At 38.8% G+C, this 25,438-nt stretch overlaps 2 protein-coding genes across 6 annotated transcripts in view; both read right to left on the reverse strand.

The window, feature by feature from the left end:
- Positions 1-21,776, reverse strand: part of mfsd3 (major facilitator superfamily domain containing 3) — a 42,480-nt gene extending 20,704 nt beyond the window's left edge. For 2 of the 3 annotated variants that reach the window (XR_007428845.1, XM_049470398.1), the window contains exons 1-3: positions 21,627-21,775; positions 17,767-18,533; positions 5,086-5,233 (exon numbers count right to left, since the gene is read on the reverse strand). Coding sequence is in view for 2 of the 3 variants with exons in the window: in XM_049470398.1 (XP_049326355.1) it covers positions 5,086-5,233; positions 17,767-18,457 (839 nt within the window). In the remaining variant the exon portion in view is untranslated. Of the gene's footprint in view, positions 1-5,085; positions 5,234-17,766; positions 18,534-21,626 lie in introns of all 3 variants that reach the window. The other variant, XM_022668245.2, reaches the window with a different exon arrangement.
- Positions 21,777-23,335: 1,559 nt separating this feature from the next.
- Positions 23,336-25,438, reverse strand: part of anxa1a (annexin A1a) — a 35,963-nt gene continuing 33,860 nt past the window's right edge. For all 3 annotated transcript variants that reach the window (XM_049470333.1, XM_022668283.2, XM_022668282.2), the window contains exons 12-13: positions 25,313-25,435; positions 23,336-23,496 (exon numbers count right to left, since the gene is read on the reverse strand). In XM_049470333.1, the coding sequence (XP_049326290.1) occupies positions 23,437-23,496; positions 25,313-25,435 (183 nt within the window). In that variant the 3' untranslated portion in view covers positions 23,336-23,436. The remainder of the gene's footprint in view (positions 23,497-25,312; positions 25,436-25,438) is intronic.

Here is a 25,438-nt window from a genome sequence, read left to right on the forward strand (position 1 = left end):
TCCAAAAAATCATCAGAGCACCTTATAATCCAGTGCGTCTTATGTATGAATTCTACCAGTCGGGTATTAAGGAGCAGAAAAACCACTCCACTGAAGTACAGCATTGTACAGGAAATTTAGTTTAGTTCTCCAGCACAGAGACTGGAGCAGTATTAGCATTAGCTGCTAATCACACTAAACACTAGCTCTTTCACTGTTCAGAGGTGAGTATATTGGATTGTAATCTGCGTTTTTACTGTGTTAAAACAAGCTACGTAGGATGAACCGCTAGCTAATATCGCCCTGGCTTACCAGAACACTCAGTGTTCATTAGCCACTAACCACAGCTAGTGTTAGCATTAGCTAATATAATAAAATTAAATTACACTGAACTTGTTGAAAACTAGAATATAAAAGTACTGTGGTCTGAACTTTTTAACCTTTTACAACAAAAAAAAACACAATATTCCAAACATTAAATTTAGAAACATTGTGGGCCCTGTCTTACTTCCTTCGCAAGGCGTGTCGTCATGTTCTTTGCTATCTTTCACCCAGTCAACAGTCCAATTTCACGCCTTGTGCCTGTCCCGTTAAAATAGCACCTGCATTTATAAGATTATTAGGAATAAATCCACACTGATGGTCTGGTGTGGTGGTCTGGAAGTGAGGCGTGTTCAGGTAAATTTCTGGTGAGTTTCTATTTTATATTTTGTTGGTGGAAAACACAGGAGCTCCACTGACTGATTAAAACCTTGACAACAGTCAATCATCAGAGTCTATTCCTATAGGTTCTCCTAGCGCTCGTACACCCCGCTCATTAAACACAGTGCTCTTACTGTCCCAAAGATTCACATCCCTAGTAAATACTGTAAGTAAATCCTACACGTGACTGTTTCATAGACAGTTGTACTAATCCCTTAGCTCTGTACTGTATTTAAAAACATGTTCTGTCTCTGTTTGCACTTCCACCACTTCCACTAGTCTTAATATGACTGGTTGTGGTTATGAATAGTAAAATTACAAGAGATTTAGAAGATAAAAAACACAAACCATAGTCTTAATATGACTGGTTATGGTTTGCACTTATTGTTTGCACTATATAATTTTTATATTTTTTTTACTTTTTATTCTTATTTCTATTTATTATTAAATCAATGTGTGAGAGAAATCAGTTTGTTAAGTTTGCGTTATATGATTTTGTCAAATAAAACTCTAGTTTTCAAGCCATTTTACATTTTTGACGTTTTCTTTAAATTTTTCTTTTTAAATCTCGTCTCGTCTCATTCTCGTGATGTGAGTGTCTCGTCACACCCCTAGTCAGTATGTGTATATCTTTTTCAAAACTGTTGGATATAGATATGGATTTTCAGAAGCTCCTTATGAAGATGTTAGAGAGAACGCTGGAGCGTGTAAAGCATGAAGACATCAGGAGGGGAGCTACTTTTAAAAAGTATCAAAAATAGTAGCCTTGATTTATTCGATTTATTTGTTTTAGCCACTGCATCGTCAATCCCATGTGTTATTTCATTATTTCTGTTTTGTTTGAAAATAAACCGAAAGGAAAGCCCTTCTTTGAGTCAGTATAAAGCCGTGTTTTGATTGGAAGAGTGTGAAAATCACTTCACACCTCCGCTGTTGCTGCTGCTGCTGCCGTTTTGCGCTTGGTTTGCTATAGATTACACAAACAGAAGTGTCAGGTTCAGCGCATTATCATCAGAGCCGCATTACATCACGCCGGCCGAGGGCCGCACCTATCATACGAGAGGGGGCAGGTGTGGGGGCTTACGTAATCTAACATGAATGGTGTGTTAAGTGTGTGAAAAGTGGCTTTTTGCCTAGTGGCAAAATGCAGAGCAGAACAGCCCAGATAAGAGAGGAGGAAGTGAACTTTTACTGAAAAAAAGACAAAAAAAAAAAAAAAAGATTTATATAAGAATTATAAGGAAAGAAAACACAGATAATTAAAACAGAATCTATTAATTAAATCTTAAAGTATAAATCTTAAATTAGAGTTACACAGTTTAAATGTAACTCTAAATTTGCAGTCAGTAATGTACTGAATAAGAAATAAATAACATATTTTTTGCACTATAATTTTCAAACATAAGGTGATTTCAAACAAGGTGTGAATTATAAGGCGCGTTTTAAGCGGCACTTGTAAGGAACAGGGGTATCGCCATGTTTCCCTTCTAATTCAGCAGGTCTCTCGCTGGGTGGCAAGACCTGTAAAGCTAAGCTAAGTGAAGTTAACAAAACTGCATCAGTAGTACCTAGCGGTTCTTCACACAAAGCTTGTTTTAACATGGTAAACGTGCAGGCTACAGTCCGATAATACTCACCTTTCAATGACTGAATGGCTAGCGCTTAGCAGCTAATGCTAATAGTGCTGGAGAGCTAAACTGAAATGCACTGAAGTATTTTAAGCGCACCTTATATTGCAAAAAAATACAGTAAATTGGAGAAAGAATTATAGAACATTCTTTTATTTTTTCAAAATAAGACATTGAACTATTTTAATAAAAAAAAGCATGCAACAATAACTTTGTAATGCTCACTACAGGGAACCAAGACTCAAAATTAATTTCAAAAAGCATAAAATGAAAAACTTTAAGAAGAAACAAGGAAGAAACACAAATGCAAAACCAGAAAGAACCACCACTGGTAGCACTTTTTCGACCAATATAACTCTGGTTATGAAACTGGAACTGGTCCAGTTCCGGCTTTTAAGAATCTTGGTGTTCTTTAGCTAACCAACCCACGTTTCCATTAGTATTAGTGAAACTGAGGACACGCCCCAAAATAAACCATCAACAGAGTCAGCTGCACACAACGGCTCTCAGGTGGCACTGAAAAACCTTGGTTACCAACTTGATTCCAGTTGGAAACGAACTTTGCTGGTTCCAGAACCTTTTTCATTTTTGGTAGAAAAGTGCAGACAGTTCAAAATTGTATAACCAATTGTACTGCTGGAGCCCTGAGAGAGCACAGTTGGTCTTGCTCTCTCTGGGTGGGTACAGTAGATGTTGCCCTTTCCCCTCATCACTCCTTGGGTGATGTGGATCAGCACAAGTCTGCGTCTGTGAGCTGATGTATCAGAACCAAGTTGCTGCGCTTTCCTCCGAGCGTTACTCGGTAATGCTTCATCAGCAGCAGTTTAAAAAGAGGTGGTGATTGACTTCACATGTATTGGAGGAGGCATGTGCTAGTCTTAACCTCCTGGTGTTGCAGCATCACCAGTGATATGAGGGATATATAGCTGAACTGAGTAGCTGTTGAATGGGTGGGACAACTGGCCAGATAAGTTGGGAGCACAATGAGAGAAAATTGCAACTACACAAACTGAGCTTCAGCTGTTCAGTTTTCTTCATCATTTCCAGGAACAGATTTTTAATAGTCGTCTAGTCGTCCAGTATAACCCAATGCAAGCTGGATGTACAGTACGTAGATCATCACTGTAAGAGATAGAGCTTCATAAACTCCATCTCAGCTCAGATCACACCTCCCTGACAGAGCTGTGTTTACTTCCATTACTCTCTCGCTCTCTCTCTCTCTCTCTCCCGAGGGCTGGTCTGAGTAGAACACTCTCTCTCTCTCTCTCTCTCTCTCTCTCTCTCTCTCTCTCTCTCTCTCTCTCTCACACACACACACACACACACACCCATAGATATGAAGAAAAAAAAAACACGGGAAAAAACACAGGAGGATGGAGAGACCCATGCTGGACCTTAAAAGATCTTATTCCATCGTTTTGTTTTGTTTTGTTTTCATTCATTTAAAAAAATGTCTAGTTGTGGTCTCTTGCTCATAAATATTCATACATGCAAACATATCGCCTCTGATTGGCTAACAGCACTGTGAGATATACAACATTTAGAAACATTTTAAAATAAAGACAATTTTCCACTGATAACAGTCTTTGCAATGTCTTATGTTACTTTATAACATGTGTAATAATGCCCTGCTAAGTGCAGTTCAGCCGCTGACCTATAGTCTTAGAGTCTCTGTAAAATCAACGCCAAATCCACCGGAGATCCTATTTAAACCTATAGTTATTTACACACAGAGGTGGGTAATCCAGATACAGAAAGTAAAAATCCATTTTTTTTTATTTTAACTAGTGTAAACAGAACTGTTCTAAAACATACACCTACCTATCTTAACCGTTCTTCGCTGATGGTGTTTCATGGACAAATTCTAACAATTTGTTTCTTAGCTCTGAATTACTGAGTAAAGCATATAACTAAACACTGATGTGTTATTTGCACAAATAACACAGGAATGAACTGCCATGCTGTTCCTAGGTGGACCATCGTTTTGATCCAAACCAGAGTGCAATTACTGTTTTCACACCGGCTCAATCGAACCGCACAAAAGTTACAAACAAACCAGAATCGTGTTTTTTTTTTTTTTACAGGAGCAAAAAGTGCTGGTGTGAAAACGCCCTTAGACATATTCTTAATTTTGTTTTTTTGTTTTTTGTTATTTACAGCTCTGGAAAAAATTAAGAGATCACTTCAGTTTCTGAATCAGTTTCTCTCATTTTGCTATTTATAGGTTTATGTTTGAGTACAATGAACATTGTTGTTTTATTCTATAAACTACAAACAACATTTCTCCCAAATTCCAAATAAAAATATTGTCATTTAGAGCATTTATTTGCAGAAAATGAGAAGAAATGGATGAAATAACAAAAAAAAAAAGATGCAGAGCTTTCAGACCTCAAATAATGCAAAAAAAACAAGTTTATATTCATAAAATTTTACGAGTTCAGAAATCAATATTTGGTGGAATAACCCTGGTGGTTTTTAATCACAGTTTTTTTCATGCATCTTGGCATCATGTTCTCTTCCTCCACCAGTCTTACACACTGCTTTTGGATAACTTTATGCTGCTTTACTCCTGGTGCAAAAATTCAAGCAGTTGAGTTTGGCGGTTTGATGGCTTGTGATCATCCATCTTCCTCTTAATTATATTCTAGAGGTTTTCAATTTAATTAAATCAAAGAAACTCAATGTTTAGGGGGTCTCTTCTTGTTTTCCAGAGCTGTACGTGTGTATGTTTTATTTATTTTAGCGATTGTAACAGCGACTGCAAGTCCAACAATACCTGTATCGGGACAGTAAGAAGCCTCCAGCAGAGGATCCGCAGATGCTGAAGGCCATGGCGACCACGCCGTTCCACATGCTGAGCTCTCGTGAGGTCATGTGATGATCCAGCAGGAAGAGGGGGAACATGGTGATGGCTCCCTGCTCACCTGTCGACAAACAAAATCTAGAGTCACTAGAGTTACATGCACACCAGAGTTGGCTGTATGTTGTTTTGTACACATTTGTTCCAGTTACATCTGGTTTCAGGTGTTACGCCAAACTCTGCCCCCACCTGAATCTGACTTCCTGACGTACCTTTTGCTGGAGTGCAGAGTAAACAGTATTACATTTACATTTAAGGTATTTAGCAGATGCCCTTATCCAGAGCGACTTTCAACAGTGCTTTGATAGCTAGTTTGTAGACTAGGATCAAGAGATACACAGAGCTTGATCATGTTTAGAACCCTAGGAACCTCTTTTTTATTTTATTTTTTTTGGATTAGTTTAGGAACTCTTTGAAAAGATGAGTCTTCAGTCGATGTTTGAAGACCGCGAGTGACTCTCAGAGCTGTTCTGACATCCAGTGGAAGTTCATTCCACCACCTTGGTGCTCCAGCACAGAGAAGAGTCTGGATGTTTGTTTTCTGTGGGTCTTGAGGGATGGAGGTTTGAGCCGAGCCGTACTGGAAGCTCTAAAAGTTCTTGGTACAAATCTGGCTTTGACCATTAGTGCCATCAAGTATGAAGGAGCTGGTCAGTTTTTTGCCTTGTAGGCCAAAGTTAGGGTTTTGAATCGGATGCGGGCGTCAACAGGAAGCCAGTGGAGGAAACGCAGCAAAGGAGTCACTTGACTCTCAGTATGAGAGAGACGCACGTAGCGCTAATGCTAATGCTTAAAAGCAAAAAGATGCATAAATCCAGATTTGACTGTTCACATTCATATCGCATGTCCATGGATCGTATACGTATCCGATTTAGAGCCACATTTTGATTAGACAAAAAAAATCAAGATTTGACACGTTCACACAGACATGAAAAAATCAGATCTGAGCCACATAGAGAAAAAAAGGTGATTTAAGTCATTGCATGATGTGGTAGAGAGTTAAATTAATGATGATAATGAATGTTGGCATCCAAATATCCAAATATTGATGATCCTGACTGTATCGTAATCCGCCGGCCCACAGCTACCTTCCTCACAGACGCCGTAAATGAGATGAAACGCAAGCCTCGCTGTTTTTAAGACAAAGAGCTTGTCACTTTAATTCAGACAGTTGAGAGGAAAATGAAAACCCATCAGAGAAAACATTCAACCCCACTGTTCTTCAGACGCGAGAGCGTTATGATGAGCGCGAAAGAGATCGTCGCTGCCGCTTCGGTTTAGGCCGCCGCCGTGTATTATTTAACGGCACCGGCATTATTTATGGAGCCCGGCTTCAGCGTGACTGACAGCTCTGAGACTGACTAGCGAGAAGAGTGGCGCGAAACAAAAAACAGAAAAGCAAATCAAAAAGAGAGAGAGAGTCGTTCGTCAGACACGCGCGCCAAATTTCCCGCCAGAACGCTGACAGCGCCACGTGAGTGCTTTGACGGCTTTTTTCCTTTCAACGTTTTTTTTTTTTTTTTTTTCTTCCTCTTCCTCCCCAGCGAACTCTCTGCGGAGTGACTGTGTGAGGTGGTGGCACTGAAACGTGTAAAAGAATCCGTCGATAAAGGCAAAAACACGAAACAAAGTTGGGGGGGAGGTTTTCTTCACATTCAGCAAATCTCTCTCTCTCTCTCTCTCTTTCTCTCTTTTCCTCACTTCTTTAGGCTCGACAACTCCAGCAGTCAGCCTGTAGTGTTTTTAAAGCGACGCCTCGCTTTGCCTTTACTTTCAGGCAAAAAAATAAACTTTTTAACAGGAAACAACAACAAGCATCTTCTCATATTAAATAGGGCTGCAACTAACTATTTATTATTATTATTATTGTAGCAGTCGACTAATCTGCAAATCATTTTTTTTATATATAATTTCAGTCGATTAGTCACGATTATTGTTTGTCATTCCCTTTATTTGCACTTTCTAGTGGTGATGCTCCTCAATCAATGAGTATTTTACTGCACATTCACTGTTAAACGTTTAGGGCCCAAGACTATTAGTGCTGTACATTTTGGATACCTTTATGACTGGTGCAAAAAATGTGAACAGTTCAGCTTAGTTTAATTTGATTTGGTTTAATGGCTTTTGATCATCCATCTTCCTCTCGATTATATTCCAGAGATATTCAACGAACAAATCAGAGAAACTAATCACACTCTCTTATTTTTTTTCCAGAGCTGCATATTATCCAGGGCCATCTCCGAAAATTAAGGATATCTTTGAAAAGTTACTTTATTTCAGTATTTCAGTTCAAATTGTGACTCATATTATAATTATATAGATGTATTAAACACAGAGTGATCTATTTTAAGTGTTTATTTCTTTTATTGTTGATGATTCTGGCTCACAACCAATGAAAACCCAAAAATTAGTGTCTCAGAAAATTAGAATATTATATAAGATCAATTGATACTTTTGGCAGTACTGTGGGCAGTGTGCCAAGTCCTGCTGGAAAATGAAATCTGCATCTCTATAAAAGTTGTCAGTAGCAGAGGGAAGCATGAAGTGCTGTAAGATTTTGCAGGAAAACAAAACTGCACTGACTTTAGACTTGATAATAAAACACAGTGGATCAACACCAGCAGATGACATGACTCTCCAAATCATCACTGATTGGTGGAAACTTCAGACTAGACCTCAAGCAGTTTGGACTGTGTTTCTCTCCACTCTTCCTCCAGACTCTGCTCCCTTCATTTCCTTTAAATGAAATGTAAAATTTACTGATGATCAGTGATGGTTTGGAGAGACATGTCATCTGCTGGTGTTGGTCCACTGTGTTTTATTATCAAGTCTAAAGTCAGTGCAGTTTTGTTCTCCCACAAGATCTTACAGCACTTCATGCTGAAATACATCCTTTACTAACTGAGACATGGAGCAGGGGAGCCTATACTCTGTACAGAGCACTCAGGCCGGGCTGATTGTACAGGGTTTGATGAGTTCAGTCTGTTCTTGCTCTTTCTCCAGTCTGTTTCCGAGTGTTTTGGGTTCTTTTTTCTTTTTTCAGCTACGTTGCCTCAAACTAATTATTTTTTTTTAAGTGGGGACAGCAAAAAAACAAACAACAAGGCTGATTATTCATTTCTATAAATAATCTCAGAGCAACAATTGTCCATTTCAGCTGGGATTTCATTAGACATCCACAAAAACACAGACTGAAGGGGGAGAGGGAGGGGCGGCGAGAAAGAGAGAGATGGAAGAGAGGGAGAGTGAGAGAGAGACGGTAGAAAGGAGAAAAGGAGAGAGAGAGAAGGAGAGAGAGAGAGGAGCTATAGTGAGCAGGTAATGATAGCTAATAGGGAAAAGAAGAGAACAGAGCAAATAGAAAAACAGGAAAATACAGTGAGATTGACAGAGATGTAACAAGAGGATGACATTAAAAGACGTAAGCATATCGTACGCTGCTGCAGCGTACATCCTCATGCGAGGTTCTCTCTGATGAATAAGAGACAATACCTTTATTTTAGACTGTTATATTTTAGTGCTGAAGCACAGGACTGCTGATGCACTTGTTCAGGGTTCTTTGGGTTTCCCTGCTGAGTATCATCCAAACATCGCTTTACACAATGTAACAAGCCAGGGCTGAACGATACTGAGAAAATATATATATATATGTGATACATGATATTTTGTTGTTTAGCGATACATATCGCCATAAAAATACCAACCCAAAAGAGCCCCTGGTGATCTACAGGGGTTAAACAATGAAACTGAAACACCTGTCATCATTTTAGTGTGGGAGGTTTCATGTTTAAATTGAAGCAGCCTGGTGGCCAATCTTCATTAATTGCACATTATTGCACCAGTAAGAGCAGAGTGTGAAGGTTCAATTAGCAGGGTAAGAGCACAGTTCTGCTCTAAATATTGAACACAATGCACACAACATTATGGGTGACATACCAGAGTTCAAAAGAGGACAAATTGTTGGTGCACGTCTTGCTGGAGCATCTGTGACCAAGACAGCAAGTCTTTGTGATGCATCAAGAGCCACGGTATCCAGGGTAATGTCAGCATACCACCAAGAAGGACCAACCACATCCAACAGGATTAACTGTGGACGCTGTAAGAGGAGGCTGTCTGAAAGGGATGTTCGGGTGCTAACCCGGATTGTATCCAAAAAACATAAAACCACGGCTGATCACATCACGCAGAATTCAATGTGCACCTCAACTCTCCTGTTTCCACCAAAACTGTCCGTCACCACAATCAATTATTGTGCTCTAAAACCAGGTGTTTCAGTTTCATTCTCCAACCCCTGTACAACCCCTGTGTCCCAGTAGAGGGAGACATTTTTTAGTAAGTAGAGCATTAGAACTGAGCTTTCTAAAAACATCTCCAGGCTTTAATGAATCAAACCAATGACTAATCTAAAACTGGCATAGGCCTCTCTGCTGAAAAAACAAGAAAAAAGAAAATCGAGAATCGAATCGAATCGAATCGTGACCCTAAAATAAATAAATAAAATCGAATTGAGGATTTAGAGAATCGTGACACCCCTAGTACTTATCATCATCAGGAAGCTGAGAGATTCAGAAAGAAATAGAGACCAGCAGTTCAGCAGATCACAGTTCATGTAGGTCACTGTATTGATGTTTGTGTGAGTGTGTTTGTGTGTGAAGCACCACACCCTTATGAACCTTCATAAAAAAGGAGAAACAATGCATTTAGCTGGTCTCTGTGGGAATAAAAGCATATCTGGGTTACTCCTTTAACGCTGCAGACCACAATGACATAATTGTGCAGACAAAAGGAGAGCATCCTCACAGAACTATCCATTACTGCTGCCACTGATAGGGATGTGTGTGTGTGTGTGTGTGTGTTTAAAGCTTATATACCCAAAGTTGAAGGAAAAAAACAAGTGAACACACACCTGTGCGGCACAATGGACTAGAAAATGGTAAACATATAGGTCAACTCAATTTTTTACTTTTTTTTCCCCCCAACTCTGGCCATCTATCATTCGCCTACCTGGCTCCCTCGCTCTCTCCATCTCACTCTCTCTCTCTCTATCTCTATCTATCTCTCTCATGGTGCACCATGTGGTAGCTCGTCATTAATTCATCGTCCCACCCCCCCACCTCCCCCCAGCCTCCCAGCAGTCCTCCTGGTTGCCTCTAAAACATACTTGCCCTCGTCTGCCCCGCCCCCTCCAAATCCCCACCACTAGCCCAGCCTCCCCTACCATCCTCCCTCCCCAGGCTCCAACAGGAGGGGGGGATGGGGTGAAAGGTAAAAAAAGCAGCACCAGGACGGTCCGATGCTTTCTGAATGACAGACTAGAGGAAAAAAATACTACAAAATTAACAAAAAAACCCTTTCCCCACATTCATACTTCACCTCACCTCACCTCACACAGCTCCAGCTCCACCTGGACCCTTCCCAGGGAACGTCTACACCTGTCCTCATCCGGACACGCCCCCCCTGACCCCCCAACCACCTCACCATATACAGCTCTCCCACAATACTATTACCATATTTTTTTATATGTAAGATGCATCGGATTATAAGGCGCATTAGGCGACACTAGTAAGAATGCCTAAATCAAAGTGAGCAAGGTTGCAAACAGAACTGTAATTCTTAAAAAAATACATTTTCTTTTAAAGTCAAATGAGTGCTGGATGTTTATCTACACAGATTTCTTTTTTCTGAAAAATGTTTATTAGTAAAGTATGAGTAAAATGCTTCCGTTTATTTACAGTAAGTTTTGAGAAAGTTTTTAGTGAAGTTTCTCCAGGACTAAGGCTAGGTGCAGCAGCATTAGCATTAGATGCTAATCGAAGCGCTAGCAGGACATAAATACCGCCTGATAGCAGTAGATTGAGGAAATCTGAGTGTTCCAGGGCTCAATCAGCTATCGGTTTGTTACACATAGCATGTTTTAAAACAGCAAACATGCAGACTACAGTCCAATACACTCTAGGGATGCGTCGAGATCTCGTGCCCGTTTCTCGTCAAGCTTAAACCTGTCTCACAGGACTTTTTAAGAGGGATCTGGCAACCCAGTAGCGCTCAGCAGAAGAGGAAAATTTGGGCATTTGTATAGAAGATGCTTCTGCTACTTTTAAGTTGTATGTCTGGCTGCATTTTGGCTCCAGTTGAAACAATAAACGGTAACAGAGTGACCAACAAGACACAAAACATATATAAATACTGTAAGTAAATCCTACACCTGACTGTTTCATAGACAGCTGTACTAATCCCTTAGCTCTGTACTGTATTTAAAAAACATGTTCTGTCTCTTTTTGCACTTCAAGCATAGTCTTAATATGACTGGTTATGGTTATGAATAGTTAAATTACAAGTGATTTAGGAGAAAAAAACACAAACCATAGGCTTAATATGACTGGTTGTGGTTTGCACTTATTGTATGCACTATATAAGACCTAAAAAAAGTTTTTATTTTTTATTCTTATTTTTATTTCTATTTCTTATAGAATCAATGTGTGAGAGAAACCTGTCTGTTAAGTTTGCGTTATTTAATAAAAAATAAAATGTTATTTTTAAATCTCGTCTTGTTTCTTTCTCATGAACCCAGTATAGTGTCTCGTCTCGTCTCGTGATATTAGTGTCTCTTCACACCCCTAATATACTCTCCTCTGAACGGCCTAAAAGCTAGTGCTGTGGTTAGCGGCTAATGCTAATGCTGCTGCACCCAGCCTTAATGCTGGAGAAACTTTACTGAAAACTCACCCTTATTAAGCTGTGCTTCAGTGGAGTGACTTTACTGCTCCTTAATACCTGACTAGTAGAATTCATACATAAGGCGCACCTGATAAAATGCGCACTGACAATTTCTGGGAAATTTGAAGGATTTTAAGTGTGGCTTATAGTGCAAAAAATATGGTAAATGGAACTCAACATATTTGTTTTTGTTCAAAAATCTGTTCTTCAAACAAAAAAATTCTCCTCATCTTTAAATTATTGTGACACCTTGATACTAACTTCACTATCATTACTGTGGGTGTAATCTATACAAATAGTCCACTTCTGCACCAGAAGATCCAACACAAAGTAAAGAATGTGAAAAAACATGGCCCCCTCCTTGTCATCAGCAGAATAATGTACATAAGAAAAGAGGAACTGATCCTGGAACAGCAGCGTTATTTACTATTATTCACTGTTATCCACTGTTCTGAATTTCACTCTATTCCAGGATCAGTTCCTGTTTTCCAGATTTCACCTCTAACACCACAGGGGTCACACAAGCTTTTCATTGGGCGGCCAGAGAGGGGCAGCAGTCGGCTTGACGTCTTAATGATGTGAACCAAAAGTGCAGATAATCCTCCCTCCTCCCTCCATCCCTCCCTGAGAGATTTAAGTCAGAAGAATTATGTTCCAATTGATCAACTGATCCCGTAAACTCTGAATCCAGAAGTCGGGCGTGCTCCACAGGGGGGCAACAGTCATTGTTGGGGATATTATTTCGCTATCTTTAATAAACTCCTGAAGACAGAGCTCTACAAAGAGCACCTACTCTCCTAACACCTCTAACTAACTACCTTCTACTACCAGATCAGGAGAATCTCTCGCTATCTTTAATAAACTCCTGAAGACTGAGCTCTTCAAAGAGCACCTACTCTCCTAAATATCTATCTATCTATCTATCTATCTATATATATATATATATATATATATATATATATATATATATATATATATATATATATATATATATATATATATATATACATACATATATATACACATATACATACATACATACATACATACTATCTGTATTACATATGTATTGTATATCATTTATTAACCTTATTTTGTAATACATTTTATTCTCATAGTTTTATTGATTCCTGTTACTGTTAATAAATCAGGACTGAAAGTCTTTTCATTTATTTTTATTATAATAATTTCAATATAAAAAACACTGCTGACCAAAAAGAAGCACAACCACCCGTCTCACATTTACCAACTAACATTTTGATGTTTTTTAGGACTTTGGGTAAATATTCTTTGGACTGATGAGACAAAAGTGGAACTTCTTGTAAGTAGTGTTTCCTGTTACATCTCTGGCATAAAATCAACACAGAGCATCACACTGAGAGTTAAACCCCAGTTCAGCAGTGGTGCTGATGGTGCGGATGGTACGGATGGTGGTGACGAGGGTGGTGATGAGGTTGGCGGTGGAGAAAAGCACCATAAGACAGATTAAGGGGGTCCTGGACACTTAATGTCCCGCCTGCTTTCGTTGTCTGGAGCTTATCCGATTACTGAGCCACCTCTGATTTACTCTCTCTCTCTCTCTCTCTCTCTCTCTCTCTCTCTCTCTCTCTTTTTCTCCCCCAGAGTGTCTGTCTGTCCCTCTCTCACAAACACACAAACACTCCAAACCTCCACCCACACACACACTCCTACTCTACACTCAGACAGGTTTTCATACTTCAATTCATTCAGCCGTTATTTACACACTAGTGGAGAGACAAAAACACACTCACACACACATACACACGCACACACGCACACACACACACACAGGCACACAAACAAACACGTACAGACTGCGGCCGCATATTTTCCATTTGGGTTCTGATGAAAACGCCACAGACACAAAGAGACGCTAATCCTTATATAATCCCCTTCTGCTGCCAAAACACCAAATTCGGCTCACGGAGACTCGCTCATTCAGTCAGACCGGGTCTGCCGGCGCTGCCTGCGGAGACAGGAAAACACTTTAACACACACAAACCGAACCCCGCCGCTCTACCCCCACAGTCACGCGTCCGGCAGAGCGGTCCGGCCGGGGGTCACCGCACACCTCTGTGTAATAACTGATCTGTGTGAGGGTCTGTCTGTCTGTCTGTCTGTCTGTCTGAACACTGACAGCTAAATGTGCTGCTCCGGTACTGAAAACAAAAACATGGGAAGACAGCCATCTAGTGGTGAGAGAGGGAGCTGCACCCACAACCACAAGAGAGCAGCAGCCTACGACAAGATAACACTGAGAAGAGATGCTTCTTCAGGATCTTTATTGAGGAATATTTTATTACTCTAATTATAAAGTCTTTTAATGGACTTGCACCTACATACAAATCAGCAGAACTAATGACAAAAAAAAAATCTGATCCAGATCGAGCCCTCAGATCATCAATGCTGCCTCATATTTTACCACCAAAGATCAGCTAAAAACATCTATATAGATCTATACATTATTTCAACATTTCTTTGTTTTCCTAGTATATATATATATATATATATATATATATATATATATATATATATATATATATATATATATATATATATATATATATATATATATGTATATATTTTTTTTAATAAAACATTTTATTCTCATAGTTTTATTGATACCTACAGTTAAAAAAAATCCTCCAGTTGTAAACTTTTTATTTTTATTTATTATTGTAAAGCTATTTGAACTGCATTTGGAGTAAAAATGTTGAAATAAATGTATTAATATTATTAATCACTTTATTTATATAACACCTTTCATACATTAAAATGTGGCAAAAAGTACTGTGCATAAACATATCCACAAAACACAAGTAGAAAACGAGAGAAAATGAGAAAAATATTCTTAATAAAAGCTAATGTAAAAAGAAATGTGATTAATGTATTATTATTATTATTATTATTATTATTATTATTATTATGCAATTGTGCTACCTGTGTCTATTTGTTGAAAAAAAAAAATACGCAACTACACAAGACACATTTAAAAAGGAACTTAACATATTTACCTATTTTGTCCAAATCGCAATAGCATTGGCCCTTAGATAGATAAGATAAGAGGACCGAAAATGCTTCACAGTAGTGCTGGGCGATATGAGAAAAATCATATATCACGATATGGATTTTTTTTTTTTTTTTTTTATATCACGATAACGATATATATTTTTTCAAAAACCACATTATGAACCTTCTTTTGGCAAAGATTACTTTATTATCACTTATATAAACCGAGTTTATGCAAAGTGACCACGTCAATACATTTTATCGTAGCCTACTATATATATATATATACAATATATATATATATATGCATGAATAATTGATGAAATGTAGAAACAATATTTTTGTTGGGAAACAAACCATTAAATTAAAAGGTGTTTCCAAGCTTTTGACTTGTACTGTAGGTTACATTAAAAAATAGTTTATAATAGCACTTTTTAATCTTGTTTAACCTTATAAATCTTTCTTAGTTGTTAACTTTCACTCTGTGAAACGTTGTTTTGTTTTTTTTCTCTTGTTCAGGGTCATGTGAACCCGGCATTCACACCACTCAAACAAAGCATTCGTAGGAAAAAAAAAAGTATCTGAATATCCTGCAGATCCCATTATAACTGTGAGATCAGATAAACCATCTTACAGGAGAGGAGAGGAGGAATCGGTAGAGTCTCAGAGTTACATTACAGCAGGCCTCTCAGGATACCAGGCGCTTGTATCCCGATACGGTATACAGAGCCCTCCATACCATAACCTATGGGAAAGTGATATTGAAACGCCCGGCTTCTGTTTCCACAGGCCGTTTAGAATTGCTCTGTAATAAAGGACACTGGATCAGTGCGTGCTGCTGCCTACCTCAGCTATTTACGTAATAGATCTCTGAACTTTACATTACTGCCTCCTCCACTGACAGCCACTACAGATATCACGAGTATAGCTGATGCTTTTTCACACTGACCACTACGGTTTTAAAGATACTGAGACTATAAAAGGGTATAGAATGGCTACGCTGGAGTTCGTAACAAGCAGTGACTCATTATTCATTAAAAAAGTATAATAAAACAATAAAACAATAAAAAAAACTAACTCAATTGTATTTATTGTCTTTTTCTTAATTATATACATTTTCCTGCTAAAAACAATATAGTAGAGCATCTCAAAAAATTTTAATATTATTGAAAACTTTCTTTATGTCAGTAACTCAGTTGAAAATGTGAAACTCATATATTATATAGATGTATTAAACTTACAGAGTGATCTATTTTAAGCATGTATGTCTTTTATTATTGATGATTATGGCTTACAACCAATTTTAAAAAAAAGTCAGTGTCTCAGAAAATTTGAATATTATATATGAGCAATTGGTACTTTTGGCAGTGTGGGCAGTGTGCCAAGTCCTGCTGGAAAATGAAATCCGCATTTCTATAAAAGTTGTCAGCAGAGAGACATGTCATCTGCTGGTGTTGATCCTAAAGTCTAAAGTCAGTGCAGTTTTGTTTTCCCAAAAAAGCACTTCATTCTTCCCTCTGCTACTGACAACTTTTACCTAGATGCAGATTTCATTTTCCAGCAGGACTTGGCACACTGCCCACACTGCCAACAGTGGATTTATATAATATTCAAATGTTCTAGTTTTCATTGGCTGTAAGCCATTATTATCAAAAATATAATTAATATATTACATGAGTTTCATATTTTGAACTGAATTACTAAAATAAAGTAACTTTCCAATGATATTTTATTTTTTTGAGATACACTAGTATATCATTTTTTTAGTTCTATAATAGTGCACAGTGCTTGGACCCCATTCATTGCCATTGTATACACTTTCATGTCAAAACCCAACATAAGTCACTCATTCCACTTCATAGATTAAAATATAAATAACAATAATTATCAAAATTATTGTCATCTTGGCTTTAGAATAAAAAAAAAGTCACAGACTTTCAAGTATAAGACTCTTCAAAGGGCTTTTACTTTGAAGTTACAGGTACAGAAAGTGGAGATTTAAGAAAGGCAGTGAGAGACCAGACCAGACAAGCCTAAAGTAAACTAAGTATAATAACTAACTGTAAATTAGGTTTTACAGTTCAAAAAAACATGTGCAACATAACCATCACCACACGATTATGCACACAGATGCTTCATGACTCACTGTTCCACAGTCAGCCACAACACACCACGGAGCATTCTGGCAGTCCTAAAGTAAATCTTAACCATAAGGAGACACAGAAACCACAGAGGATCACGTGAGAGCGAAAGGCAGACAGTGTTTTGGTAAACAAACAAATACTAAGGAAAATTATGTGAAAATCGAATGTAAAAAAATGCTGGCTATCCCAATAATAATGTGTAACACAACTCAATTATTTAAGAAGGTGTTTCAGAACAGTTGTTGCTTGCACTTGTTTTTCTCAGGTGTAAAACAAAATTGCTGTAAAATCTTCTGAAAGAACCTGCACTGACTTTAGACCTGATAATAAAACACAGTGGACTAACACCAGCAGATGACGTGTCTCTCCTCTAAACCATCACTGATCATCAGTAAATTTTACATTTCATTTGTAAATTCAGGAAGCAGAGTCTGGAGGAAGAGTGGAGACACACAGTCCAAACTGCTCGAGGTCTAGTGTGAAGTTTCTACAATCAGTGATGGTTTGGAGAGACATGTCATCTGCTGGTGTTGATCCACTGTGTTTTATTATCAAGTCTAAAGTCAGTGCAGTTTTGTTTTTCCCAAAAACTAATCCCTACTAAGTGTGCATACATAACTACATACATGTTAGTTTCACCCCAAATCTTGGTATGAGAATGTGTTTTAATATGTAATACGCACTGTGTGCTCATCCACTCACTTACCTAGTTTATAGGTGAGCACATACAGCATATTCCACGGCGTCCCTGGTACGGCCATCAGCTTCCTCCAGACCCTCCAGGGCCGCACCACGTCTCGGGACCCCCGGCGCGTCTCCGTCTGAGTCCTGCCTGCCTCGCCGTCAAGCACGGGGGCTCCCCAAACGAACAGTGCTACACCTCCGTACACACAGGCCAGCAGAGTGAACATCCAGCCCCAGCCGGCCACGTCAATCACAGCCAGCAGCCCGCCTCCCGCGAACACGGAGCCCGCCTTGTAGCCCACCACCTGCGCAGTGTTACCCAGCCCCAGCTCGCCCTGCCCCCGCAGCAGGCGCACGGCCGCCCCGTCCACCGCGATGTCCTGCACCGAGGCCAGCACGTTCATAGCCAGCAGGGCGCCGGCCACGGCCGCGTACTGCGACTCGGGCGCCACGGTGGCGCTGACCAAGCACGTGAGGGCCAGACCAGCTACGGTGGTCACCAGCCAGCACCGCTTGGTGCCCGTCCGGTCCACCAGGGGTGCCCAGAGTACTTTAAGCACCCAGGGGAAGTACAGCACTTTGGTCAGGCTGATGCGGGTGAGGGAGTGGCCGGCGCCGCGCAGGTACACGGGCAGCAGGGACGACTGCAGGCCATATGGGATGCCCTGGATGAAGTAGAGCAACCCAAGGAACACAAGCTTATCGTTCATCATTGGGAACAGCAGGGTGGGGAGGAGGGAGGACGACAGGAAGAGGACGGCTGAACGATCTTCAGCTCATGGTCTTAACCTGGACAAAAAAAAAAAAAACACATAAAAAAAATTTAATTAAATAATGTTTAAATTACAAGTGGATTACAGACTGGATTGTGACTCTACATTTTACACAGTATTAAGAGACAAAAGGCTATAGCAAAGCAGGTGAACTAAATTACATATTGTATCTTATGGCCTATGCATTTTTACATACAGTGAGTCCAAGAAGTATTTGATCCCTTGCTGATTTTCTTCGTTGGCCCACTAATAAAGACATGATCATTCTATACTTTTAATGGTAGATGTATTCTTACATGGAGAGACAGAATATTAAAAAGAAAATCCAGAAAATAAATCTAAGGAATATATATTAATTGATTTGTATTTCATGGAGTGAAATAAGTATTTGATCCCTTAGTATTCCTTAGCAGTTCTGGCTTTTACAGACCAGTTAGACACTCCCAATCAACTTGTTACCTGACCTGAAGCCACCTGTTCTCACTAATCACCTGTGTGAAAAACACCTGTCCACAGAATCAGACAGATCACACAGATTTCAAGTCTCCAACATGGGTAAAACCAAAGAGCTGTCACAGGACCTCAGAGTCAGAATTGTTGACCTTCACAAAGCTGGAATGGGCTACAGAAAGATTAGTAAGGTGTTGGATGTGAAAGTAACAACTATTGGTGCAATTATCAGAAAGTTTAAAGAGACAATGACAATCAACAGACCTCGGCCCGGTGCTCCAAAGAAGATTTCGCCTCGTGGGGTGGCAATGATGCTGAGAACGGTCAGAAATCGTCCTGCAACCACTCGGCAGGAGTTAGCAAATGACCTGAAGGCAGCTGGGACCACAGTTTAAAAGGAAACAATTGGCAACACTTTGCGCAACAATGGATTCACATCCTGCAGTGCCGGAAAGGTACCCCTGCTGAAGAGAGCACATGTGGAGGCGCACCTCAAGTATGCCAATGATCATTTGAAAGATGAACCAAGTTATTGGGAGAAGGTTTTGTGGTCAGACGAGACCAAAATTTAACTTTTTGGCCTCAACTCCACCCGCCTTGTGTGGAGGAAGAAAAAAGCTGCCTATGACCCCAAGAACACTGTGCCCACCATCAAGCATGGAGGTGGAAGCATAATGTTTTGGGGGTGTTTCTCTGCCAAGGGTACAGGGCTACTTCACCGCATCACTGGGAAGATGGATGGAGCCATGTAACACACAATCCTGAGGGACAACCTCCTCCCCTCTGCCAGGGATCTGAAAATGGGCCGTGGTTGGGTCTTCCAACATGATAACGACCCTAAACATACAGCAAAGGCAACAAAGGATTGGCTCAAGAAAAATCACATTAAGGTCATGGAGTGGCCCAGCCAGTCGCCAGACCTCAATCCGATCGAAAATCTATGGAGGGAGCTGAAGGTCAGAGTTGCCAAGCGACAGCCCACCAACCTTCATGATTTAGAGAGGATCTGCAAAGAAGAGTGGGCCAAAATTCCCCCTGGTGTGTGTGCTAAACTTGTGGTTAACTACAACAAACGTCTCACCGCTGTGCTTGCAAACAAAGGCTTTGCCACTAAGTATTGAGTGTGTTTGGCAAGAGGGATCAAATACTTATTTTCCTCATTGAAATACAAATTAATTAAAATATATTCTTTAAAATTATATTCTGGATTTTTGTCTTGATATTCTGTCTCTCCATGTTAGAATATATCTACCATTAAAAGTGCAGAAGGATAGTGTCTTTATTAGTGGGCAAACAAAGAAAATCAGCAAGGGATCAAATACTTCTTGGACTCACTGTATATTATTTACCTTATTAACATTTCATACATTTTTTACTGTTTCTTATTACTAGAGAATTCTTAAAATATTTTGCTGCTGTGTACAACTACAGGGGTTGGACAACGAAACTGAAACACCTGTCATTTTAGTGTGGGAGGTTTCATGGCTAAAATGGAGCAGCCTGGTGTTCCATCTTCATTAATTGCACATTGCACCAGTAAGAGCTGTAAGAGTGTGAAGGTTCAATTAGCAGGGTAAGAGCACAGTTCTGCTCTAAATATTGTACACAATGCACACACCATTATGGGTGACATACCAGAGTTCAAAAGAGGACAAGTTGTTGGTGCACGTCTTGCTGGAGCATCTGTGACCAATACAGTGTCTTAGAAAATTATAATATTATATAAGACCAATTGGAACTTTTGGTAGGAAGCATGAAGTGCTGTAAGATTTTGAGGGAAAACAAAACTGCACTGACTTTAGACTTGATAATAAAACACAGTGGATCAACACCAGCATTTCTCTCCAAGTTCATCATTGACCATAACTTACAACTTTCATGGGGATGAGGATTTCATTTTCCAGCAGGATTTGGAACACGGCCCACATTGTAAAAGTACCAAAAGGGCTTATTTAATATTCTAATTTACTGAGACATGAGATTTTTAGGTGCCATATCATACCATATGCCATAATACTTACAAATAAAATGTCATCCCGCCCTATCAGTGAGTGATTACGTACAACCATAGTGGTGGCTTGTAACGTTATACTATTGATATTAATATCGAAATTATATTGTATCGAGCAAAATTAAGCTTAATATATCATCCAGCCCTGTGTTGAATTTAGTCAGTTGGTTTTAGTCATTTAGCTTGGTCATGCTGGTCAACCAGAATGGTCAATCTAACGTTACTGGAAATACGTGTTATTTATGTCACTTTTTAAATCCTGATTAACCAGCTGAAGCAGAGAATGTTTTAACACATTATTTTTGTATTATAGGTTAAAAAAAACATATATATATTAGCTAAAACTATATAACGTTATAGTTATGCCACTTTCACCTGCAGCAGTGCCTCGTTTCTCATTATGCTTCGGTTTACTAAGTTATTAATTAAACAATAAGGTAAAACCACTGTAAAATATGATTATTTGCGAGTTTAAAGCAGATTAATCACAGCAAATGAATTACAGTAATAGCGAATATAAGGGTAATAAGTTAGCTAGATTAGCTAATATATAAACACAGCTCCAGCAGCGCGGCGGTGACCGCTGAGGCTAACGCTACAGCAGCTCCAGCCCCGCGGCTCTACCCCGCGGCCTAAAGGAGCGCTTACTTCCCCCGCCGGGCTGCCGGGCTGTGCTGGGTACAGACCGCATGGTGTGAGCGCTTCTGCAGCCCGCTGTCAGACAGAAACTCCGGGCTAAAGCTCCTCCAGCCTCCGCCGCCACAGCCTCCTCTTACCACCAGCACGCAGCTGCGCCGTGACGACACCGCCCCTCAGCCAATCAGCGGCCTGCAGGAGGAACACGCGCCCCACCATGGCAGAAAATACATGACTTTTATATTTATGATTGACAATTTTCATAAGCTTTTTTATATTTCATATTAAGCTTTTTTTTTCAGACAAAACATAAAAATGGTTCGATAAAGAAAAGTTAATAATGTGAAATTATTCAATCACACCAGCAGATACAGTTCAGCTGAAGAAGACAAGTACAACAAAACAAGCACACACAAAAACAATAATGAAAAGAAAAATATATATATATTTATTTAAAAAACCCTACTGAGGTCTCACTACTCTAATATTATCTGTAATATTTATACAATGTTCTCTGATTCATCATCCTAGTAGGATACAACAATCTTGAATCTATAATTTTATGTCAATACATGACTTTTATCAATATATAAAATACAGTTATGTTTACATATTAGATGATCGTCTCTGAAATCACAGCAATTGTGCACAGATTACAGTGTTGGTCAACTTTTGATTGTCAACTTAAAGTTGCTTCGTTTTATATAATTAAATCTATTTTTTTGTACAGCATAACATTAACAATAATTTTCTAGTTCTCTTGTTAATAACGGTAATTGATGTAAAATCTAATTAAATTAACTTTTTGTTATTGTTTTATGTCCCACTTATTAAAAATGCTTATTTAATTAACTTAAAAATAACTTTTTGTATTTAACAGAATATATTGAGTTAGGGTTAGTCAGGAAAGTGTGTTGAAACAAATGTGTCACCAGAGCTAAATAAATCAACAAATAAATTTAAAAACTCATAAAACCTATTTATTATACAACAGGGCATATATTTAAGTATTGGTTAATTGCCATCAAAGTGAATTTTATACTATAGAGCTTAAATATACAAGGCATGCAACACACTAATGTTAAGATGAACGTAATACCATAAATACCAGTAGTTTATCTATAGAACAGCATAAGATATTGTATTCTGGTTTAAAAAACAAATAACAAATAATAAAGTGAGACTAATATATACAGCAAAAAAAGCTGTAATGCAATATACTGCAGACACACTAGATGTCAGTATGAAAATACTATCGTATGAAGATACTCTTAAACAGCGCCGCCACGCAGAGGAGGACACACACTACAACATACATCAGATCCCTTTAATAGGCTCTTGACTATTGATGAACTGAGTCAATCACAGCACTCATTTACAATCACTTACTTATATCATCATTAAATTCACACATACAAAGCTTCATTACATTTTAACAATCTACTTCTTGGTGCTTTTAATTGTATTGTTCCTGCATTCTTCAGGATTTCAGTGGAGGAATGCAGACAGTCTCGCTCATCATCATGAGATACTAACCCTCTAAATGCAGCCAGGAGCTTCCTAGTGACAAGATAGCATCTGCAGGACACACCCACCCACACCACACCTTTCTAGAAAGATCCAGACGTGTTATCTTGTATTTTATGTAGTAGAGTGACTCTACTCTACAGACTTTAATGTTACTAAATTCATTCTTTTCAACAAACCACAGGACACAGAGCGGCACTGAACACAAGATTTATTCATCAGAAAGTCATGATTACAGTTCTTCTTCTTCTCCACAGATGGTTTGTTAGCAGATATTCGGGGGAATATGATGTTTTTACTGATCACTTCCGACCAGGGCCAGCAGGATCTTCTCGTAGTCTCCTTTGGTGTCATCCTGAAATGACAAATCACAAGATTAAAGAATAAAAAGTAATATAGTGTTCGCTACTTGGTAAATAAGTTATAGCATTACAAGTTGTGTAAAGTGCAATAAATACACTAAACATACAATACTGTTAATCCCAGAAACTTGTATTTTAATGTATTTTATTAAGATTTTACTTTATGTCTCTAACAGCTTTGAGCATCTATCCTGTGGATTTCTGCAGCTCCTCCAGAGTGACCATGGGTCTCTTGGTTGCTTCTCTGACCAGTGCTCTCCATGCTTGAAGTGTAAGTTTGGGTGGACGCCCATAGTGTGAATTTTGCGACAAAAATTTTACGCACAAAAATAAAAGCCGCAATCAAAATTTTAAGAATCAAATGGAAAAAAGAGGAAAATATATAGCAACTATATTTTTTTATATTAATTGTTACTTTATTATTGCTTGCAGTAATCTAAACATTATTTCAGTTTGAATTTTGCCAGTCTTTGATTTTACTTTTGTGTTAGCGCAATTTTTTTGCCATTCAGAGGTGAGTATTATCAGCCTGTAGCCTGCTGCTAACCCTGGCTAGCACTGCCGGAGCAGCATTAGCATTAGCATTAGCCACTAACCACGCTAATCGCTAGCTCTTTTGCCATTCTGCGGTGAGTATTATCAGCCTGTAATTTGCTGCTAACCCTGCACTAGCTAGCACTGCTGGAGCAGCATTAGCACTAGCCACTAACCTGCTTTTGTCATTCAAAGAAGAGTATATCAGACTATAGCCTGTGCGTTTACCATGATAAAACACAAACTATGCGTGACGAACCGTTAACTAATATCGCCCTGGGTTACCAAAACACTCAGGGCTCCTCAGTATAGCACTGTCTGGCAGCATTAGCTGCTAACTGCAGCTAGCCTAAGTGGAAATCTGGAAATCTAAGCTTACTGTTAATAATCGGAAGCGTTTTACTCACCCAAGTAAACCGTTTTAGAAGAAAAATCTGTGTGGATTAACATCAAGCACTCGTTTGACTTTTTTAATATTGTTTTTTAAGAATTACGGTTTTGTTTACTTAGCTTAGCTTACCTCTGTTCCTTACTAGTGTAATAATACTAATACTTGTGCACGTCACATTTTAGAATTTTATGTGATTAAAATTGAGAAACTACACCTACACACTACTTCACTCATCACAAAAAGGAATGAATACGCTGTTTAATAGAAGCCCTGATTATATAGTCACTGTCCAATGAAAAACAAGTATTTTCAAAACTTCAAAAGCAACTTTTTAGTAGAGAGAAAAAAACCTTCTACATTTTCAATGGAAATCAAAGTAAAAAGAGTTTTTCTCAGGTAATTTTAAAGTATTTATTTTGGTCGGTTCTTTAAGAAAATTTGGCATAGTGTAGGAGACATTTTGTTTGTTCAAATTTTGTTATAAACTAAAATGCTAAATACTTTTGCACATCACACTTTAGAATTTTATGGGATTTTTATATTTGCACTAATTTTTATATGGGTTCTGTTTGCCTTTAATCTCCCCCATCATACCTTACTGGTACACTCTTCCTCATATATTTCACTTTTGTCTTGTGTCTCTTGTCTAAAATATGTCTGACCTTGTTAAGTGTCCATTTTATTCTTATATTATTTCTATTTTTATTTAGTTGTACTTTAGTCTTTTGTTGCTCATGTTTTTTGTTGTTGTTGTAACTTTAGGAAGGAGAGAAATGCATTTTTATAAATCCTCTGTATGTTCTGTATTTTATGCAGTATTGACAATAAGTATTGACTACTTGAATTGACTTGATCAATCATAACCACTACTAATCAGAACCTACCAGAATGTCCTTGTAGAGGGTCTTGCCGTATTTCTTTTTGTACTCCTGCTTGATCTGCACCAGATCCACCTCAGAGCGGCTCACCAAGATGCGGGTCAGGACCTTGCCTCTGTAGCCGGAGCCCTG

This window comes from Astyanax mexicanus, chromosome 22 (assembly GCF_023375975.1).
Source record: "Astyanax mexicanus isolate ESR-SI-001 chromosome 22, AstMex3_surface, whole genome shotgun sequence".
Taxonomy (NCBI): Eukaryota; Metazoa; Chordata; class Actinopteri; order Characiformes; family Acestrorhamphidae; genus Astyanax; species Astyanax mexicanus.